At 41.4% G+C, this 21196-nt stretch overlaps 2 protein-coding genes across 2 annotated transcripts; one reads left to right on the plus strand and one right to left on the minus strand.

The window, feature by feature from the left end:
- The first annotated feature begins 5744 nt into the window (after window positions 1–5744).
- LOC105054815 (uncharacterized) lies at window positions 5745–9102 on the plus strand. Its single transcript, XM_010936407.4, has 2 exons — window positions 5745–8470; window positions 8568–9102. The coding sequence occupies exons 1-2, from the start codon at window positions 5812–5814 to the stop codon at window positions 8960–8962; spliced, it is 3054 nt and encodes a 1017-aa protein (XP_010934709.1). The 5' UTR covers window positions 5745–5811; the 3' UTR covers window positions 8963–9102.
- A 5517-nt stretch (window positions 9103–14619) lies between these two features.
- On the minus strand, window positions 14620–18860 carry LOC105054767 (cell number regulator 6). The gene is made up of 4 exons (XM_010936356.4): window positions 18537–18860; window positions 18185–18299; window positions 15955–16220; window positions 14620–15132 (listed from the first exon to the last, which is right to left on the minus strand). Exons 1-4 carry the CDS (start codon window positions 18642–18644, stop codon window positions 14902–14904), a joined length of 720 nt encoding a protein of 239 aa, XP_010934658.1. The 5' UTR covers window positions 18645–18860; the 3' UTR covers window positions 14620–14901.
- Between the last annotated feature and the right edge of the window lie 2336 nt (window positions 18861–21196).

Genomic DNA, 21196 nt, shown 5'->3' on the forward strand with positions numbered 1-21196 from the left:
TTGACCTAATCTAATTCAACTTTTGATTAGATTTGACCAATTACTCCAATTAGTCCATTTCTTTAAACTAACCTTAGGTCTAACCCAATTATGGACCTAATTCATCTAACCCATTGACCCAAAAGTTTATTCAATTGTCTTAGGTCTTAATTCACAATTCTAGACCTACTAGACAACACTTAATTCTTTTAATTAAGTACTTGGGCTGATGGGTCAGGGTTTGGCATTTCGAAAATAATTTTCAAATTTGAAAGATTTTATTTTCTGTTCACCAAATGTGTTAACTCATTTCACAAACGGGTCAGCACATTTCATAAACAGCAATTCTATTGTCATTTCATAACAGAAAATAACTCAAAATAAATCATAAATTTTCTTTTAGATCTAATCTAACACATTCATGATAAATTTCTTAATTAAGTCCTTTCGCTGCTTCATCGGCATGGGATATAATTGCATCGGCACCCCTACCGTCATAGGAGACCCCATCGAATGGGAAGAGAGGGCCTTTAAACCCTACTTTTCTCCTATGACCGGACGGCCATGGCAACCAACCCAATTAGATTACTTGCTACTTGGATCATGTATATCTAAATATACAAATTTCAAAATTTAAATTTTGAATTTCAAATTTCAAATTTCAAATTTTAAATTTCAAATTTGAGATTTCAACCAAATTTCAAATTTCGAATTTTCAATCTTTGAATTTTAAATTTTGAATTTTGAATTTCAAATTTTAAATTTTGAATTTCAAATTTCAAATTTGAGATTTCAACCAAATTTCAAATTTCAAATTTCGAATTTCAAATTTCAAATTTCAAATTTGAGATTTCAACCAAATTTCAAATTTTGAATTTCAAATTTGAAACTTCTAACAAATTTCAAATTTCAAATTTCAAATCTTTTTGAATTTTGAATTTTGAATTTCAAATTTAAACTTATAGATTACACCTTAATCTACGCATGCATATGTATATCATATTCTAGAACCTGCTCTGATACCAATTGAAGCGAAAATTTAGTGCAGGGGCAAAATGGTAATTTTAAAACTTTTTCAAAATTATTATTTTACAGCGGAATTATTAATTAATCTTATTAATTAATACTAATTAACCCTACACTAGGATCTAAATATGATACAACAGCATGCATTTAAATTTGAAATTCAAATTTGAATCAGTAAACGTTTTACAGTACTGTGTTCAGAACACATCACCTTTTGCGGGTAGTCTATCACCGTAATCTGATCACCGTCAGAGGGCTCTGATCGTCACGTCGCAGCCACCCAACTGTCTAGCCTCTGCGGATCATCCACATGAAGCTCCCGTCTGATCAGCTCCTCACGAATGCTAGTTCGTGATTTCACCCTTTTGATGGCAGATGTTGATCGAACTCCTTCGATCGATGTGTGCCGACTTCTCGGATGCTCCAGATTGTCTGCACAGTTACTTGAGAGGCTGATGGATCTCTCTCTAAAATTTGGTGGACTCACGACACTCGTGGCACACCAATCTCACTTCCCGAACCCTAGGTAGAAACCCTAGGGTACACACCAAAAACCCTGCGCCCAATTTTCTCTCTTTTCTTTCTTTTTCTCTCGAAAGGTTTTGGACCTTCACCTTACGCAGAAGCCTTCCTCACGCCCCAAAGTTTCTCTCCTAATTTTTCTACGCACGTCCCACCTTTCTCCTCTTTTTAAAACAACGTCGAACGTGTCTTATCCGCGTGAGAGGATAAAGACAAGAGGTTACACATTTGAATTCAAATCAAATTTGAATTCAAACGAAAACCAACTTATCCCTATCCTTTTGGGCGTGAGAAGAGAAGGGGCGTGGCTCTTTGTGCATGAAAAAGTTTCACGAGAAACTTTTTCTCGTGTAAGTAATGTGGCGCACAAAATGGATAAGGATGAAAGGGCAAGTGATAAGTTATCCATTCAAATTCAAACATGCTTTGAATTTGAATGGCTAACTAATTAATTTATCCATCCATATGGCGCACAAATGAGGACGTGGGGAAGGGTTTTACGTGAGAAAAATTTCACGAGAAGTTTCTTCTCGTGAATTCAAATGGGTGCAAGGAAGTTGGGTGACGCAGGGAATTTAAAACAAGGTGGTTTGATTCAAATTGAGCCAACCTAGTTTAAAATAGGTTGAGCACAATTAGACCAAATTAAACCTAACATAATTAGGTTTAATTAGGCTTAATAAAATCCTAATCAAATCAGGAATTAACTAAACCTAACCCCTGATTAAATCAGGGACTAAACCACCTTAGCGATTAGGTCAACATTTAACCTAATCGGGTCAATCCAAACTGAATCCAATTCAATTGGACTTGATCCAAAAATAATTACTCAATCAAATTGAGTTAATTAGTGATTAAATTACTAATTAAACCTTTCATAAATGTTGAGTCCAAATCCGATGGGCAATCAGGCATCAGAGACCATCGATATGAAACCCTGATCAAAGAGTTCAAATTTCAAATTCAAAATTCGAAATTCAAAATTTTGACCCCGGTACCCAAAATGTGTGGAACTCATGATTAGAGAATCCTAATTCTCAATCATAGAGTTTCAGATAGATAAGACTCATAATCAGCCATCAGATCAGAAAGGAACCTCTAATGTGTGTGACCCCGCAGGTTCGAACCTAAGCCGGTAGCACAGAAACCAATTTCTGTACTAATCGAAGTGACCATCTAGCAATGGTACCCGACGATCGGATAGGTCGAATAATCGCAATCGCAACATTCAGAACCTACGTGAATATGGTTACCGTATAATTCATCCCTTTTGACCCCTGTGTTTAGGATGACTCAGGGTTAAACTGTCAACCCTGATGATATCATTCGAATCGTGCTCAACTCAATTAGTCCTGTGACTCCTCACTAGGACTACCCTGGCCAAGGTTTTGCTAAATTGAAACACGACTGTACACAGCTCCTAAACTGGAGTGGTCAATCCCATCTTGACACACGCACCGACAAGTCAAGTACTTGACTACACCCAGCAACCTTCCGTCACTGAATTAGAAATTCAGGTAGTCCAGTGCCTAAGTGCAGTGAGTTGCTTGCAAGTCACCGTGGCGGTCTCAGATCGGAGGGACATTTATACCCATATCCCATCGGAGCAAATCTTGACAGCAGAAATAGCTCCGGAGTTGGTCACGTTCAGTGCAGATGTACCATTACATCTCACCTGTATGCCATACCAGTGTCTCCACACTCTTTGGTTATGAGGACAACCAACCCATATGGCACACAACGACCTATGCTCGATAAATATTGTCGTCCTTGGTAACAACGTATCATTTGGTCGCGAACATGTTTAAGGACTAAACGACAAATCCTCCTTTGTCGAGTCTAAATAGTCCTAAGGACTTCACCACAACACAGGAGTTCATTAGAAGATGAAACATTTGTGATGAAAAAATACCAAAATAACTTTTATTTATTTATAATTCATGTACTAATACAAAAGGAGCACAACCGTCAACAGGCTGACGATTGGCTTTGGGACACTATTCCCAACAAGTTGGGTTTGCCATTGCTAAGCTGAATCCGGCCTTGCAACACCTCAATTTGTTAGTGCATTTCTTGAAGTCTCCAATCTACCTCGGCATCTTGGATGGTTTGGTGGTCTGACTACCGAGGTGAGGAGTGTCCCGGGTCGCATTCTTCCTAGACCTTAAGGTCGAAAAGCACCTACGACAATCAAAAGGTGGGCCCTTGGGATAGGTATGTCGATAGGGCTACCCCTGTTGTAGCCTACAAGGAGAAGATTGTTGATCCAGGGGTTCGTTCAGACCCTGCTATAGTGCATCAGGGAGTGGTTGATGAAGTGCCCCTTGCTGCATCCCTTGCACTATGATGGTTTGGGTTTGCATTTGCTAGACAAGCATGTTTAATAGTTCTTGAGTGACCATCGATGCCTAATCGAATGGAGGTGACACTTCGGTGGCTTCAAGTGTCGTGGGTTCTGGTAAGACACCATTGGACCAATGTGAAGTATCTTCTTGATCTCATAGTGATGGAGGTAGATCTCTCTCTCTCTCCAAAGTTGAGCTGTGGCAGCGGCTCTTCCTCTAGCGTCAATCTATTATTGTCAAAATTGAAACTGAGGTTTAGGCCAGTCGGGAAGCTGGTGGTGGAGGTGAAGAACTCCTTGGATGATTGGAGTGGGTTCTACAAATAGAAGTCTCTAAATAGAAGTATTTTCAATGAAAATCCTTTAATGCTTAAGTCAATGGACTATTAGAGAATAGAGGAAAGAAAAAAGGAGAAAATTGTTGGGGAGGACTCGAGCCTTATCTGAGGTCCCCTACCTCCCCCCTCCTATTGATAAAGGAATAGTAGCCTCTATCATGGAGGGAGGCAGCCGTTATCGGAAGAATTATGCGAATCACATGGACAGATATCAAGCTCCACATCTTAGATGCATTAGGGGCTAGCTATTGCCTTGCTGTTATATCAATCCTTTTGTGTGCAGTTATGGATACTTTATTGGCTTGCCCTTTAGAAATCAGCAAATATCTAATTCGGTTTGAGCTCCTCCTCGATGTGGCCAAATTTAGGCCAGTTGAGGACATCAAGTCAGTCTTGGTCGAGGACCTCGAGTTAGCCGAGGATGTCAAGTTAGTTGGTGCAGAGGCTGGGCATAAACACATCCAAAATTTGAGCCAATAATCTCTAGGCCGAGATCAAAATGATGCAGCCATCACGGAGAAAGAACACTTCCATTTCCCATGTCTACTTCAGCCACTTAGAGACCTTAATAGGTTGCCATCTGAATCTGGTCACCTTTCCAAAATCTTGGTAGATCTATTGAAAGCGACGCAAACACAAACTCTATAAATCCGGTCATGTGCTTACGGACATCTGCAGGATCACTACATTCCTAGACTTCTCCGACGCAACATACATCGACGTGCTAGTAGGTGGCGTCTTACGTCACGATTCATTCTGCTAACCTAGCGCAAGAATCATTTGCTTCTTCTTCCTGATAATTTTGTTATTTATTTATTGTATTCCGATGCTGGGTTGTATTTACACGACAATTGCATGGATTACCCGGTTCAAGGAAGGAAAAAAAAAAAAACAAAAAAAACAAAAAGGAAAAGAAAAGAAAAGACAGAGAGAGAGAGAGCCTTTCTTTATACGTGACATGCCACCGCTATTTGAGGAAACCGACGCATGTCTCGGCTGCAACCTCGGGGGTAGCGAAATCCATTGAGCATCACCTGACCCTAATCCTGCTTAAATGCACGTGGTTATATCGCTTAAATGCGCCTCACCTCTCCCCTGCCCGTCCGGTCTCCATCCAACCCCGTTGCCGCAAGAGCTCCAGAATCGAACCCCGAGACATTCCAAAGAACAGAGAATGTTGCAGGCCCATGTCCGTCAAATTCCCCACCATCACTAACTCCATCAAACAAAAACCTAAACCACCTTTCTCGGGTCTCGTGCCACCCTTGTCACGCCTACGCGGATTTTACAGCAATCAATCACGTTCCTCTATGCATACGTACCCCAACTGGTATAAAAATAATACTAAATCTTAATGCGGGACCCATATTCCCATCCCTAATAGTGGGACCCACCAAAGTAAGTAAGATTATAAATTAAGATATATTATAAAATTGAAAGAGAGATGAGCGGGGTTCAGGTCGGAGATCCGAAATCTATCTCCACCCGCGGTGAACCCAATCATGAGGCAACCGCTCCTGCCGGCACTCCCAAAAAGCTCCCCTCCCACATTATATCCTCCCTCCCCCCTCCCGGCCTCCTCTCCCCTCCACCGCCACCATCATGTCCTCCACCGCCTCCGCCGCCCTTCTCCTCCTTGCCACCATCACCGCGGTCTCCTTCTCTGACGCTGCGCCGCTTCCACTCCTCGCACTTCTCTCCCTTAAATCCTCTCTTGTGGATCCGACGTCCTCTCTCCAAGACTGGTCTTATCCCTCCGCCTCCGCCACCGGCCCCCCAACCTGGTGCTCCTGGAGTGGCGTCACCTGCTCCGCTGCCGGCGAGGTTACCGCCCTCGACCTCTCCCGCCGGAACCTCTCCGGCGCCATCTCCCCTGAGGTCAGGCTACTATCTCCTTCCCTCACCCACCTCAACCTCAGCGGCAACGCCTTCCGTGGCCCTCTTCCGTCGGCCATCTTCGACCTCCGCCTCCTCCAGACTCTTGACCTCAGCCACAACGACTTCAACTCCTCCTTCCCAGCCGCCGTCGCCGCCCTCCGCCAGCTCACCCTCCTCGACGCCTACAGCAATAGCTTCACCGGCCCGGTGCCTCCCGGCCTCGCCAAGCTCCGTCTCTTGGAGCACCTGAACCTCGGGGGGAGCTTCTTCCAAGGCGGTATTCCTACCTGTCTGGGCAGCTTACCGCGGATAAGATTCCTCCACCTCTCCGGGAATCTGCTCACCGGGCGGTTACCCCACCAGCTCGGCTTCCTCTCCAAGCTCGAACACCTGGAGATCGGTTACAATTCGTACGAAGCTGGCGTCCCGCCGGAGCTCGGAGGATTGCCGGAGCTCCGGTACCTGGACATCTCGTCGGCGAATCTCTCCGGGGAGGTTCCGCCTGAGCTCGGCAACCTCACCCAGCTGGAGTCGCTGTTCCTCTTCAAGAACCGGTTATCCGGCCGGATTCCGGCGACTTTTTCCGGCATGGGGGCTCTCAAGGTGCTCGACCTCTCGGATAACGGCCTTTCGGGCAGCATTCCGGCGGGGCTCTCATCGTTGGGTAATCTGACAATCCTTAGCCTCATGGACAACGAGCTCACAGGCGAGATCCCACCGGGGATCGGCGCGCTCCCGAATCTCGAGGCGCTTCTTATCTGGAACAACTCCCTCACTGGCGCGCTCCCCCAGAAGCTGGGCTCCGGCGGGCGGCTGCAGAAGCTGGACGTGTCCTCCAACTCGCTCTCCGGCCCGATCCCGCCGGGGCTCTGCACCGGGAATCGGCTAGTCCGGCTCATCCTCTTCTCGAACCGGTTCGACTCCGACATCCCGCCCGGTTTAGTAAATTGCTCCTCTCTGTGGCGGATCCGGATCGAGGGGAACCGGCTTTCCGGTCCGATCCCCTCCGGGTTTGGCTCGCTACCCAACCTCACCTACATGGACCTCAGTGGTAATAATCTCTCGGGAGCGATTCCGTCGGATCTGGGAACCGCCCCGAGGCTCGAGTTCTTGAACGTCTCCAGCAACCCCCTTCGGCGGCCACTGCCGGAGACGATCTGGAGCGCGCCGATGCTCCAGATCTTATCGGCGAGCTACTGCGATTTGGATGGCGGGATCCCAAATTTCGAGGACGGGTGTAGAAATCTCTACAAGATCGAGATGGAGGGCAACGATTTGGGCGGCGAGATCCCCTCCGACATCGGCCAGTGCTCGAAGCTCCTAAGCTTGAGGCTCGGCCGGAATAGGCTTACCGGCGCGATTCCAGCGGATCTCGCCGCGCTGCCGTCGATCACAGACGTCGATCTCTCGTGGAATACTCTAACCGGCCCGATCCCTCCGGCATTTGATAATTGCAGCACTTTGGAGAGCTTTAACGTGTCGTTCAACCATCTCGCCGGTGAGGTGCCCTCCGCCGGCTTCGTTTTCCAGAACCTCCATCCCTCCTCCTTCGCTGGGAACGTCGGCCTCTGCGGAGGGCCAGTGGGGCGGCCGTGCGCGGCGGGGTTGAGGGAGGAGGCCCCACCTGCGCGGGGTTCGGCGGGGGCAGCGGTCGTGTGGATCGCCGCCGGCGCTGTTGGGGCGGGGCTGGTGGTGCTGATCCTTGGGACGCGGTGGTCCCGGGAGCGGGAGGAGGCCGAGGGGGTGGGCCCGCGGGGACCGGGTCCGTGGCGGTTAACGGCGTTCCAAAGGCTAAACTTCACGGCGGAGGACGTGGCGGAGTGCGTGGCGGGGAGCGACCGGATCATCGGAGTGGGTTCCATGGGAACGGTCTACCGCGCAGAGATGCCAGGTGGCGATATCATAGCGGTTAAAAAACTGTGGGGACCGCAGAAAGAAGCAGGGAGGACGATGAGAAAGAAGGGCGGGGTGGCGGCGGCGGAGGTGGAGGTGCTGGGCTCCATCCGGCACCGGAACATCGTCCGGCTACTAGGCTACTGCACCAACCGGGAGACAACTCTACTACTCTACGAGTACATGCCCAACGGGAGCCTGGAGGACCTTCTCCACCGGAGGGGTGGCGGCGCCGCCGCCGGAAAGGGGGGTGGAATGGTGACGGATTGGGAGACAAGGTATCTGATTGCAGTGGGGATTGCGCAGGGGATATGCTACCTCCACCACGACTGCGATCCGGTGATCGTGCACCGAGACCTCAAGCCTAGCAACATACTGCTGGATGCCGAGATGGAGGCACGGGTGGCGGACTTCGGCGTCGCCAAGCTCATCCAGAGTGCCAACCAGACAATGTCGGTCATCGCCGGCTCCTACGGCTACATCGCCCCCGGTAAGCAATGAAACTGTAAAGCTATACTAACAAACTGCATTGTAATCGTGAAGTTCAGAGAACTGAATAGTGTAATGATGTGCAATTGGTGGTGCAGAGTATGCATACACACTGCAAGTAGATGAGAAGAGTGATGTATATAGCTATGGAGTGGTCCTGATGGAGATGGTGACCGGGAGGAGGTCGGTGGAGGCGGAGTACGGCGAGGGGAATAGCATTGTGGAGTGGTTGAGGGCGAGGGTGGGGAGAGGGGAGGGAGGAGGGGTGTCGAAAGTTCTGGACCCGACCGTCGCCGGATGCAAGGAGGTGAGGGAGGAGATGATGCTGGTGCTCCGGCTGGCGTTGCTTTGTACTAGCAAGAACCCCACCGACCGGCCGACGATGAGGGATGTGCTATCCATGCTACGAGAGGCGATACCTAGCCGGAAGGTGGTGGTGGTGGCTGGGAAGCAGCAGGGTGGTGGTGGTTCTCCGACTGCAGTGGTGCAGTAGACTGTGGCTGGTAGTAAACTCTACGTGAATTATAGTTAGTGGGTTTGTTAGATTGATTTGTTTAAGAAAGAGTGGAAATTTTCTGCTGTTTTTTGTTTCTGACTTTTGAGTTTCGGGCTTGTTTCTTTTGCTTAATATTAATTGCTTTTCTTAAGTTATTTTTAATTTATTATAATCGAAATTCTGAATGTTAATATAATCCAATCATTAAAACATGGGTAAAACTCGCCCAGGAATCAAGAAGATCGAGAAGAGTGGAAGATGGCAAGATGCAGTTTGTTTGCCGTGGGGGGCACAGACAAGCATTTACGTACCAGCATGTCATAAAAGTCAAAGTCTTAGTATAAAAACAAAAAGGTCAAAGTTCCATTAGAAGAAAACAAAAAGGTCAAAGTCTTCTTTTTAGGTTGCTAAAGACGTGATGTACTTGACTAATCTTTTAACTTTATCCTTTAAGCAAGCAAGAGAATGTGCAGATAGTGATCAAAAGCGTTAAACCTCAGAACAGGTGATATGTAGTATAAAGGACATTCATTGGGGACTTTAATTAATCTTTTAAGTACGTACAAATCACACAAAAGATTGCACAATAACAGTGGGATTAATATATAACTAAGAGTTAATTGTCGAAAAAGGCATGCCCTTTATGTCTCTACATGTGAATTGGATTACGGTCCCTTCCTATGGATTTAATTATTCCATTTGAAAGTACTTTACCATGTCCTTCATGTTTGTGTACGACGAGGGCGGTATAAAAATTTATCCAGCCTTCTGGAACCCACATACAAGAAGATAATAGGAATATAAAACGACCCTAAATCATCAATAACATAGTTTTCAAATTAAGTTATAACTCTGAGGCAAATCCAGATTAAAGATTTTCATTCACTTTGTTAGGATTTGACGTCTCAAGATTCAGCCCATATTGAGCCCACAGCGAGGTTCGCGGTGAAAAACGGAGTCCAACGAGACCAAAATCACCCGAAACGGAGCTCGGATGGAGGAGATACGAGCTTTTGAAGTCGGCACGACATTCGAGGCGGCGGAGGACCGCCGGCGACCGGCGGCGGGCGCCAGCGGCGCGGCCGCAAGCGGCGGCGCGCGGGACGCGCGACCTAGGCCCGCGCGGGATGCGCGACCCAGGCCCGTGGCCCAGGCGGGCGCGCGGCCCAGCCGAATGCGCGGCCCAGTCCGCGCGCAGGCCCGCGGGCAGGCGCGGCCCAGGCCCGCGCGCGCGGTTCGGCCCAGGCCCAGCGGCCTGCTGGCCCCTTTGCCCCGGTCCACCGTGGATCGGGCGGTCCACGGCGGGGCCTGTGGACCGCATGGGCATTTCCCACGCGTTTCTCGCGGTCCACGGTACTATTCCGTGGACCGGAGCGCGATCCGACGGCATGGGTGGCTCCCGGTCTTGATCCGACGGTCTGGGACGTGATTTGGGTTGATTAAGAAGTCCTAATCATGATCTAAGTCGTGATTAAGGTCTGTAAAAGGCCCTGTGCGTGAAACAGAGAAGTAGGTGGTTCGGATTTGCACCGTACGAAGTCCGTACGAATCTGAGAAGAGAGAGAGAGGCGAGAGTGCTGAGAGAGAAGGAGCAGGAAGCTCCTGGATAGCGGTCGCCAGATACTTCAGGGGTTCAGGGGGGTCTACAAGAGAGAGAGAGCTTTTATGAGGGGAACTTCAGGTGAGAGAGAATTGGGTGTACAAGGGTTGAGGGTGAGATCTCCTCTTGTAAAATTTTTTTTTCATAGTGAAGTTTGCATGTTCCGTGGAGGCGAGCCCTTTTGTGACTGGTCCACGTATTTTGATTGTTTTCTTTTTGTTTTGTTTTTTCTTTCTTCCTGCTGCATCGCGTGGTACTGAAAAGATCTTGAGAGGTGGTGTCCTGGCCAGATATACACCCAACACACTTATATGTTACTCTAATTCAAGAAAAATCAAGGGATTCGGCATCTACAATCACGTGGTAAACACAGCTCTGATGAATAATTCCAGCCACTTCCAATGCTCGCTGTAAAGGCATGCTTATTTGAATAAATCCAACCACTTTCGGTATTGCAGCGATTTAGGATATATATAGTTTGCAATTGAAATTAAAATCAGAATGAATATATTCTCAATATGTTTGATTCATGATTTGAATTAAAGTTGAAATCAAAATAAAATTTAAATATGTAGACAGAGTAAGAATTAAATTTTGAAAAATTAAAATATTCTTATTTCTTTTAAAATCAAAATAAAAATTAAATTTCTTCCAACTAAAGGACTCGAATGAGATTCAACAACACTCGTTCCCATTTCAAAATCCAACTTTTCCAACCAAATATACTCCTAAAATATGGTGCCAAATTTCGCCATCATATACGAGTATCATTTTAAATGCAGAGAAGACTGATTCTTTGATGCATTAGTCGGTTCCATAACCATTTGGCTCTTTCAGAAGTACATGCAACCGAACATAACACTTAAACAGCGTCTCATGCAAAATGTATGAAGTACATACACATTGTTTGCGAATGAAAAGAGGAGCTATAAACTACAAATGCATCAAATGACTGTTTTGTTGACAATATGGTTTTTGGGGCATTTTGTTCTAACACTATTAAGTTAAGAGAGCTTTGAGCCTTTAAATTCAGATTTTGGGTGAGTTTAAATTAGTTTATATAAAGAATGAATTAGAGCAAGATGGATTCTGCAATATAATTTGTTCCTAAATTTCTTCTCGTTCGGACAAGCTTACCATGCCTCCATATTAATCATTGCATTAATCAGTTTCTTGCATGCCTTTCAAATTCTTTGCAAGGCTAGACCAACGTAACATTATGTGTTCCTGAGTTGAGCAAGGGGTTGTCTATCTGGTAGGATCACTTATTCAAAATTTTAGTTTTTCTCTCATATGGGAGATAAGCACTCTTTAGTGGTAGTCATGTGACTTGAGACAACACATGACGTTTCCATAATGTTTGAGATCATTTTATATCTACCAGTGTTTTGATGCAACTGGCTAGTAATATATATATACACACACAACACACACAGAGAGAGAGAGAGAGAGTAGAATAAGATCACTCGGATATGGCTTCAAATCTGATCAGATCAAAACTCTGCAATATAAATTCTACATCAATGATCCAAAAGTTGAATATGATCTACTATCTTAAAACTACTTGCACATAAAAAATCATATAATTTGGAGACCTCTAACCTATGTATCAAATAGTCCAAAATTGGACAACTTAAACAAAATTAAATTAGATATATTTTTTAATCACTTGATGCATAGACTAAAGATCTTCAAATCATATAATTTTTGATGTGTATATAGTTTTAAAATAGTAGATCATATCTAATGGTTTGGATCATTAATAAGAATCTTCATTATCCAATTTTGACATGACCAGATTTAAGCCCAAATCTGGTTGAATTATCCAAGTCTACCTCATATACATATGTACATACATACATACATACATACATACATACATATATACATACATACACACATATACGCATGCGCACACATACACATATGTGTGTATGTACATGTATATGGATATAGCTACGTCCACTCTACATCTTTTGTCAACCAAGAGGCTCTAAAATGGTTTTTGCCTGAAGCCCAAGTACAGGAGAGAAGAATATCTAACCTGATCCATTTTCATTAGGACTGGCAAAATATGATCCGACCCACCAACTTGATTGATGTTCGACCCACTATAAACAGATTTGAATTTAGGCTAAATGGGTTTGGGTCATAAACGGATCGACCCGTTTAACCCATTTAATAATTGAGTCGGATTTGGATTTTAGATATCTGATTCGTTTAACCCGTTTAATATTCAGATCGGATTGAGTCAGATAACCTATTTAATCTGTTTAATCTATTTAACCTATTTCTGATCCATTTTAATCCGATTTGTTTAACCTATTTAATCTATTTAAAATTCGTTTAATCTGTTTAAAATCTGTTTAACCTATTTCTGATCCATTGAACCCGACCTGTTTAATCTGTTTAATTCGTTTAACTTGTTTAATCCATTTAACCTAATTTGATCTATTTAATAAATGAGTTAAATGGATCGGATCGAGTTACCTGTTTAATAAATAGGTCGGATTCAAATTTGAATTTTTGACCCATTTAATAAACATATTGGATTTGAATTAATATTTTTCTGACCCGACCCATATTGATCCGACCCGATTGCCACCTCTAATTTCTATATCGAAGTTTACATGGATATGTATATAACGTTTTGCATCCAAATGATACATATATTTATATTTGTATCTATGTAAAAAAGAATAAATATGGATATAAATATATAGATAAATATCCAAATAGCATCAAAATTTGATTTTAGTCCTATTTAATCTCATGTAACTCCCTGTTTAATCTCATGTAACTTTCATTATCTACAAAGGGTACATAGTGATGTCTTCGATTTTAGTGGATTGTATTCTCAAGCCACTACAGCTTGGCCATTCAACCTAAAGTTTATATCATAAAAATGTTAATAATCCAACTATAAATAGTCTTCCGACCAAGTCAATGCAATTAATATTTGTTATTTTTTGAACAATCATTTGTTTGTTCTAGAAAAATGATAAAAGAAATTAGGAAGCTTAGAATAAACTAAAGGAGTGCTGGAAGGATTGTATACTCTGTTTGAATTAATAAAATATAAAATAGAATGATATTCTACTTACCAAATTTATATTGTTCACTTTTATGTCCGTATTTTTTATCCACATCCAATCCATACCGACACTTGTTTACAAAAAATATATGAAGAAATTTTAGCATCTGACAAATACGCATATCCATTGTGTATTTGCCGAACAAATATGATACTTATCCAATTCTTTCAGCCCTGCTCAGGTTTAATTCCAAGAAGAACTCGAAGCATGGAATGTGGCTTTGGGCTACCTGTCAGGACCTGACTCCTGCTACCCTCCTTAGGCCATATTCAGGTCAATTACCAACCTAAGTGTCAAACTTTAGAAAAGAGCATCCAAGCCAAGTGCATGTCAATGGATCAGCTTATCTTCTGTCTCAATTTAGCCATGTGCTTTCTATAGTTACAAGGATCTAGAATAAGTATCCTTTAGCAACGAAGTAGCATATCAAAATTGATCGATCGATCCATTCAATAACACTATCCGAGAGCATGTTGAAGGAACAGATTTCACCTAATTCTGTTTAACTTTTGAAGACAACTACATTCACCAGTTCAGCATATAAACATTGGCAATACCTTCACGAACTAATTGATTATTGTTCTGAACTTGTCTGGTCCTGTAACCAACAGAAACTATTGCCTAGCAAGCTTCTCAAGCTCCACAAGAACAGGATTGGAGGATCAAATAAAGTATGTTCCAAATAGACTAAATCCATTGGCAGTAAATAGTCATACATATAAAAGTGAATGCACATGCAACTCAACCATACTGTACAATACATGTTGATGGCTAATAGTCCAAATCCATTGACAGTAAATAGTCATACATGTAAAAGTGAATGCACAAGCACCTAAGCCATACTGTACCATACAAATTGATGTCTGATAGTCAAGGAAGCAAATGCATTGTCTTACAACATCAGGTTTATGAAGGGTAATATGACAACCAGTAAACTGAAGTTTACTGAGACACAAAAGTGAGATACAATAAGCAGGTGACTGTAATCAATATAGTAGCGCCAATTCATTAACAGTGGACAGCAGAAGAAAGAGATCGATAAAATATAAATCTCATCTATCAGCATGCAATTTTATTAACTATCTGACCTTCAATTGACAAAAAGAGTATCAAAAAAGAAGTCTTGCAGATTTTTGCATGAATCTACAGTAAAAATGCAATGACTCCAAAACCAACAACAAAGAAGAGAAGAATGGGTCGATTTCTAGGATCCATGTATTACCATTGACAGGACTCTATATTTACTCTACAGCCTGGATCTCCAAGCTGGCATGCTGGTTCTGAACACCATTCTCAGAGCTTGCTGTCTCCTTATTCTCATTTGCATTCATTTCCTGCACTTCGGGTGGGTTAATGATGGTCATTTGCATCGTAGTATTATCAGAGAGGCGACCTTTCATTTCTCGGTGCTCTTGGCAGTTGGCACACCAATGCATGCAGCAATGCACCATGCATGGGTCACAAGGAGAGTTCTGCAGGTGGAGTTACAAAATTGTGATCTACAGGACAACCTGATCCAATGCAAAAGTAGCATGCACAGTAGCAAATAAAGCAACAGATATTCTAAAGCTTGTAGTCTCAAATAAAGATCAATGATGTGGTACCCAAAGTAGGAGACATCCAGCTTCATAAGACCAGAATACTTTATGAATAAATTACTACAGCAGAAAACAACTAAGCATCTTGCAGGCAGTACCACCACTTTATATGTGAATGTCTTTGCTTTATTACAAGTGCAACAGCTAAAACTTGGAAAAGGAATCCTAAGCAGTTTTTGTCGTGAGCATGCTTGATGCATTTACATGCTTACATCACAGTAAATAACGAGTCCTTGAAGTTCTTATTGACAACTGAACATCAAGTTGGTGGTCCACTCTAACTCATGATGCAACTAATACTGCTTCACATATGAGCCTATTCAATCATGTAAGTTGCTAACAAAGCAGAAGAACTTTGGTAAGAAATCATAAGCAGTTTTTGAATTTATTTGAAGTATACAATGTGCAAAAAGAACTTGATACATATACATGTTTATGTCACAGCCGGTGAGTCCACCGAAAACTCCATATGACTACAAGATATATCATTGGCAGAATCATGCATTATGAACCAAAAAAGTCATATCTGCATAATTGACTGCTGCAATTACTTTTGAAGTCCGTCTGATAGCTACAAGTAAGATATAGCATTCAGTCTTTGGGCACTCATTATAAGACATGCAAATAATTAATGCAGCAGTGATATGCTGAAGTTGATCACATACATTCTGAAACAGAAAGAAAAGAAGAGTTTACCTTGAGATGGTATTTCTTCTGCAGTGATTGGCGAAAAAGGCCAGTGTAGATACCACACATCCACCAAGCAAATAATAATCCTTCTCCAATCAAAAATGATGTCTCTGGGTCAATGCCATGAAACACTGCTGTAGCAGCTGCCAGAGCAATGCCACCTTCAACACAGATTGCATGACATATACATGCATTTTTCCATGGGATTTCTTCTTGAATCTTCTCGACATTATGACCAAACAACACACAAGGACAGAACAAGCCAGTCCAGCCTATCAAGGAAGAAAAAATCAGACTCTCAACCTAAAAGTGTCAAGAAAATGCACGAGTATATGCCAGCTCTATAGTGTAGTGAAAATTGATATGCTTAAGCATGGTGGTCTAAGGTCAAGAAGGTTTGTGTGCTCAAGATCAGATAGGTATAGCAGACTAGGAGCCAATGTCATCAAGATGATCACAGGGTTCTAAATAGTCATGGAAACATCACTTACTGCTGCACAACATGAAAACCGATTCCAAGGGAGCAATGAGTCTTATGTCCTTGTTTTTCTTTTTACTCAAGGCCAAAATTATGTGATGACTTTCTGCAACAACTATGTTCTTCCATCACTAATTCATCGAACCAAATATTGCAGATCTTTTGCCATGGGGGTGTACTACAAGAGTGCAAGTAGTGGTCTTAGACTTGTTCCCATTACTCTTGTTGATTCAGGAGTCCCAGAAAATAAAATCAAAAAATTTGAGAATGCACTTTGTTCTAGTGTTTGCCAACATAAGATAATTACTTGGGCATAGAGCTACTAGTACAGAGCTTTGCATAACTTGAGGACTGAGAATTTGGTTCTAGGTATTTTTCAAACGTTTTTCCTCCTTTAAATAAATAATAGGCAGCAACTATAGATTCCTGCTCCAGTGCATATAGACTAAAATTCAGATATGCTCCAAACAACACTTCAAGCTTATTTCTTTGCTTTATGAATATTTTCAAAGAACTTTCATATAGTAATTGATTCAAAGATAATGCTGCAAAATCTCTGATGACAAACTTCTCCGCAACACTATCACCAATATTATACAACACATCATCAATGCCAATAGATTGAGTAATATGTTATGAGCTTTTACGAGTCTTTCAGCACCAACAACTCTGTGATGCTGTAACCCTTTCTCCAATAAGAATAAATGCTAAACCTAGGGAAGATAACAGAGCTCACTTTCTTAACTATCTACATTCTATTTTCTTTCTTTCTCTGTATGGTACAAAAACACCTCGACATGCTTCTCCTTGGTAGTTTGAGCAAGCATGATCAGAGTAAAAAGGGCTTTACATTTGCATTACATGTTTCCCACTCAGTAAATACAAATCCCAAGGATAGTCTCCCTAGGTTGTTGGACTTCTTTAATCAATTTGCTTTATTCCTGTCTCCTAACTTCTTTTGTGTCTCATCTAATTGGCCCTTAACACCCGACCAACCTCCACACTGCAACTATTTCTGTAGCGTTGACTATCTATACAACTCATATGAGACAACAACACATTTAGATTGCCTTGTCTTCTCCTTAAAGCTTGGGCCATCTTTATGTGACAACAATTGAGAATTCACTTTAGCAAAACATTTTTTTTGCATTTGGAGGAATATATCAATTAATTAGAAACTAGCAGACAAATGGCCACTGCATTACATTGCAATCATCAAACAAATACAAGGATGCAGTTCCATTTGACTTTCATGAAGACACTGCAATAAGCATGATAAAAGGCAATCATAGCATACAAGCATTTACCCTTTTCCTGAATCAGAATTGGGCTTTTATTTTTTTCAAAATAAAATAAAGCTTCTCTCTTGTTATCTTCTCAAAGATTTTATGAGAAATTTAAAATTTCCATACAATGATGCAAAACCAGTGGTGTATATTGGACAAAGATAAGTAATTATTCATGCTTTGGCAGATCAATACTTAAAGTAATTAATCATTTTACAATTAATTAACCATGTTTTGCCTGCAAAATCAATAAATCATGCATATGTGTGTAAATGGGCACGACATGAGAAGAATGAAAGCAAAAGATTAAAGCAGACTAGACTACATTTGAAAAAAAACATATATATATTTTTATCAAAAAACACAATTTCCAGGGGACGTCAATACTGAACGCGTATTAAAAGAAACTAAAAAATCATAGTTAAAATTTAGATATTTGCATGCAAAGCATATCAAAGGAAGCATAAATTACAGCTTTCCATATCTTCAAAACACCCAAAAATTCCAGTCGTCCAAGCTTCATCAGCCGGGGGCTCGTAGCTTTCCGGAAGCGCTTGTCCACACTCCGTGCATCGACGAACCTCCAACTGTTCAAAACCTTCATTAATCTCACAAATGGATTTAAGAACAAAAACATCATATACAACCAATTTTCTTCAGATAAATTACAAGAAAATAACAAAATCGATTACTCTACCAACAAGAAATGCATTGCAATATTTGAAATACACTAATTAAATTCAAGATATTGGAAAAAATCTAAACAAAAACTTATGATGGTGATGATAAGGGATGGGAAAACAAATTATAAAAATTTAGGCAACCTGGGGGACCCGGATGGGTTGATTAAGCTCTCCGGGTTGAATCTCCTCCATGGGCGCCTCTTGATCCTTAATCAGCTTCACGTACTGCCTCGTCGTACCGTCCGCCATCGTTCCAAATCCTATCAAAAGATGCCTTTTTGATGGCTCTTCCAAATCGCCCGAAGATCTCAGAAGTTTCGGTTTTCCTCAATCCAAAAGAATTATCTCATCCGGATCTAGATGATGCAGAGGATCGCAGATGTCGAAATCTTCCGATTAGCTTTCAGATCCGGAGCAAAAGCTTGGATGCGAATAGAGATAGATTCGTGTCCGGTTCCTTTTTTTGGGTTTTTTCCCCTCCGGGGGTATTTATTCCTCCGTTGACGTTTCTGCTGATGTACCATATCCCGGCAAGATCCCTTGGATCTCGAACCTCGTAAATATCGCTCGTAAAAGAAAGAAAGATGAATGGTTGTGATGTCAGATGATTAATTTATTATTTTATATAAATTAGATTGTACGATGTTGGATTTTTTTAAAAAAAATTAGGTTTTTTTCCACTCTTCATAGGAGGGATGTATTTATAAGATCAGAGAAGATAGGTGATAAGACTGCTTATTTATGGAACGGATTAACAACAATATTTGGGATTTTTTTATTTTATTCATATGAAATAAATAAAATCTATCATTTAGCAATATTAGCTGGTAAATGAAACATGCAATGCATATTTAAAAAAAAAAGAAAATAAAAACAACTGTTAATGTTGCTTTTTTTCTTATGAATTATGTTATACAAAAGAAGAAAATAAATCAAAATAAATTACACCCACTATACCAAACTTACTTTTGACTTTCTAAAGATAGGAATTGGAAATTGAACAGATTCTTGTATTGCTTTAGTAGAATGATTATCACATTTTTTACCATCTTCAATAAGAAAAGAGAGAAGGGCAGGGTATGAATGGTGTCAGTAGACTAAGAAAAGAGATAGGAATTGAGAAACCGGATGAGATAGCATTGCAACGTGATGAGATATGGAGAGCCAGGCTAGCCTTTTATTTGTAGACTAAGATAATTAAGATTTAGATTTCAAGGATAATTTGGAGTTTCATATAGAGTATTTTGTAAAAAAAAAAAAAAAAAGTTATGATAGATAAAATCTGGAAAGGAATGTACTGAATATATTATAAACTAGAAAAAAAATGATATTTTTCAATCCAAGTATATCGACAGTTCTATTTGTCTGCGCATCACATTGCATCAATTAGAAAATATCAAATCATTGGATCTAATATAGTTATAACAACCGAATTGTGGATTGACCTAGTCAATGGTCAAAATCACCGAGTCAATAGTTGGACCATTGGATCAATTGGTCAGACCAAGTTACAATTAAAAAATATTTAATCTATATCATAGATAAAACCATCAATTTGAATCTTTAAAAATAAAATCATGAAGTCCATGCAAATGTTAGACTCGATTAAAGATTTTCTATAATGAAATAGAGGAGGAACTCATCCATGCTTCCATGGCCAGCTCCACCAGTCGAACACGGCCAACAACGACCGCCGGAGATGGTGTTTTAACCATGAGAAGGTTTTGCAAGTGTCTTCAACTTAACAATGACAATTTTCGAGAGCTACCTTGAAACCCCCTCTCTTCTCCCTTGTTTTCTTCCAAATCCAACTCAAAAACATAAAATCTTCCAAACCAATAGAATGGAGAACCCACTTTTTTCCAATTCAACTAATGGCCTGTTTGGGAAATCCAACAGATTGAGATGGATTCCCCATTGGATTTATTGAATGAGTAGTCTGTTTAGATAGAAATTATATAGATATATATTCACCTCAGCCTAAATCCTACAGAAGGGGGAAAAAATCTTCACAGTAGTCCTTTTTTCTTTTCCTTTTCATGCAGTTCAACATGCCCACAAATGTGATTTAAACTAAGAATAGGATAGGCCTTAGAAGAAGATGGGTTGGAAAGGTCAGTGGATTTGATTTTTTTTAAGAAATCCAGTCCAATCCTACTAGATTTCCCAAATAGACTCTAAAAAGCTTAAAAATTCTCCCAAACCAATAGAATAAAGAAATCTTTGCTGTCCAAAACCAGCAAGCACCAAAAAAAGTTTCAGGATTCCATGAGAAAAACCTTTGGTTGTTCTTTGTTTAGAAAATTTAATCTGAATACAAAAATAAATATATCTCCAGCCATTGTTATTCAAGTCCAATCGAATCAGTGATCAAGAAAGTTACGAAAATACTAAGAGATGAATCTTGTATTATATGTTTTACTTCTATTTTTCAAAATAGTGCTTCTAGTCTATAATGACCCAGATTTCTTTAATCTTCTTGTACGAATCTTAAAGCAGAAATAGCAAAAAAAAAGGAAGAGGACTCTCGATGGGAGTCGGCCTCCTCTTCTAAGGTCGGTAAGGAGAAGGATTCTAGGGCTCGTCGGAGTCCTAGATTCAATCTATAAAAAGACCACCCTCTTTTCCTTAAGTAGCTCACTCTCAATCTTAGATCAAACATTAGTAAAAACCATGAAATTTCTCCTGACTTCCATCAATTGTTCCTTGGCAAACTACCGGCGATGAGATAAGGACATCTGAGGTCTCTTCCCTTCTCTTCCTCAATCCCTAGGCTTCTTTATCACTCGATATTGACTAGT

Source organism: Elaeis guineensis, chromosome 12 (assembly GCF_000442705.2).
Source record: "Elaeis guineensis isolate ETL-2024a chromosome 12, EG11, whole genome shotgun sequence".
In the NCBI taxonomy this organism is placed as follows: Eukaryota; Viridiplantae; Streptophyta; class Magnoliopsida; order Arecales; family Arecaceae; genus Elaeis; species Elaeis guineensis.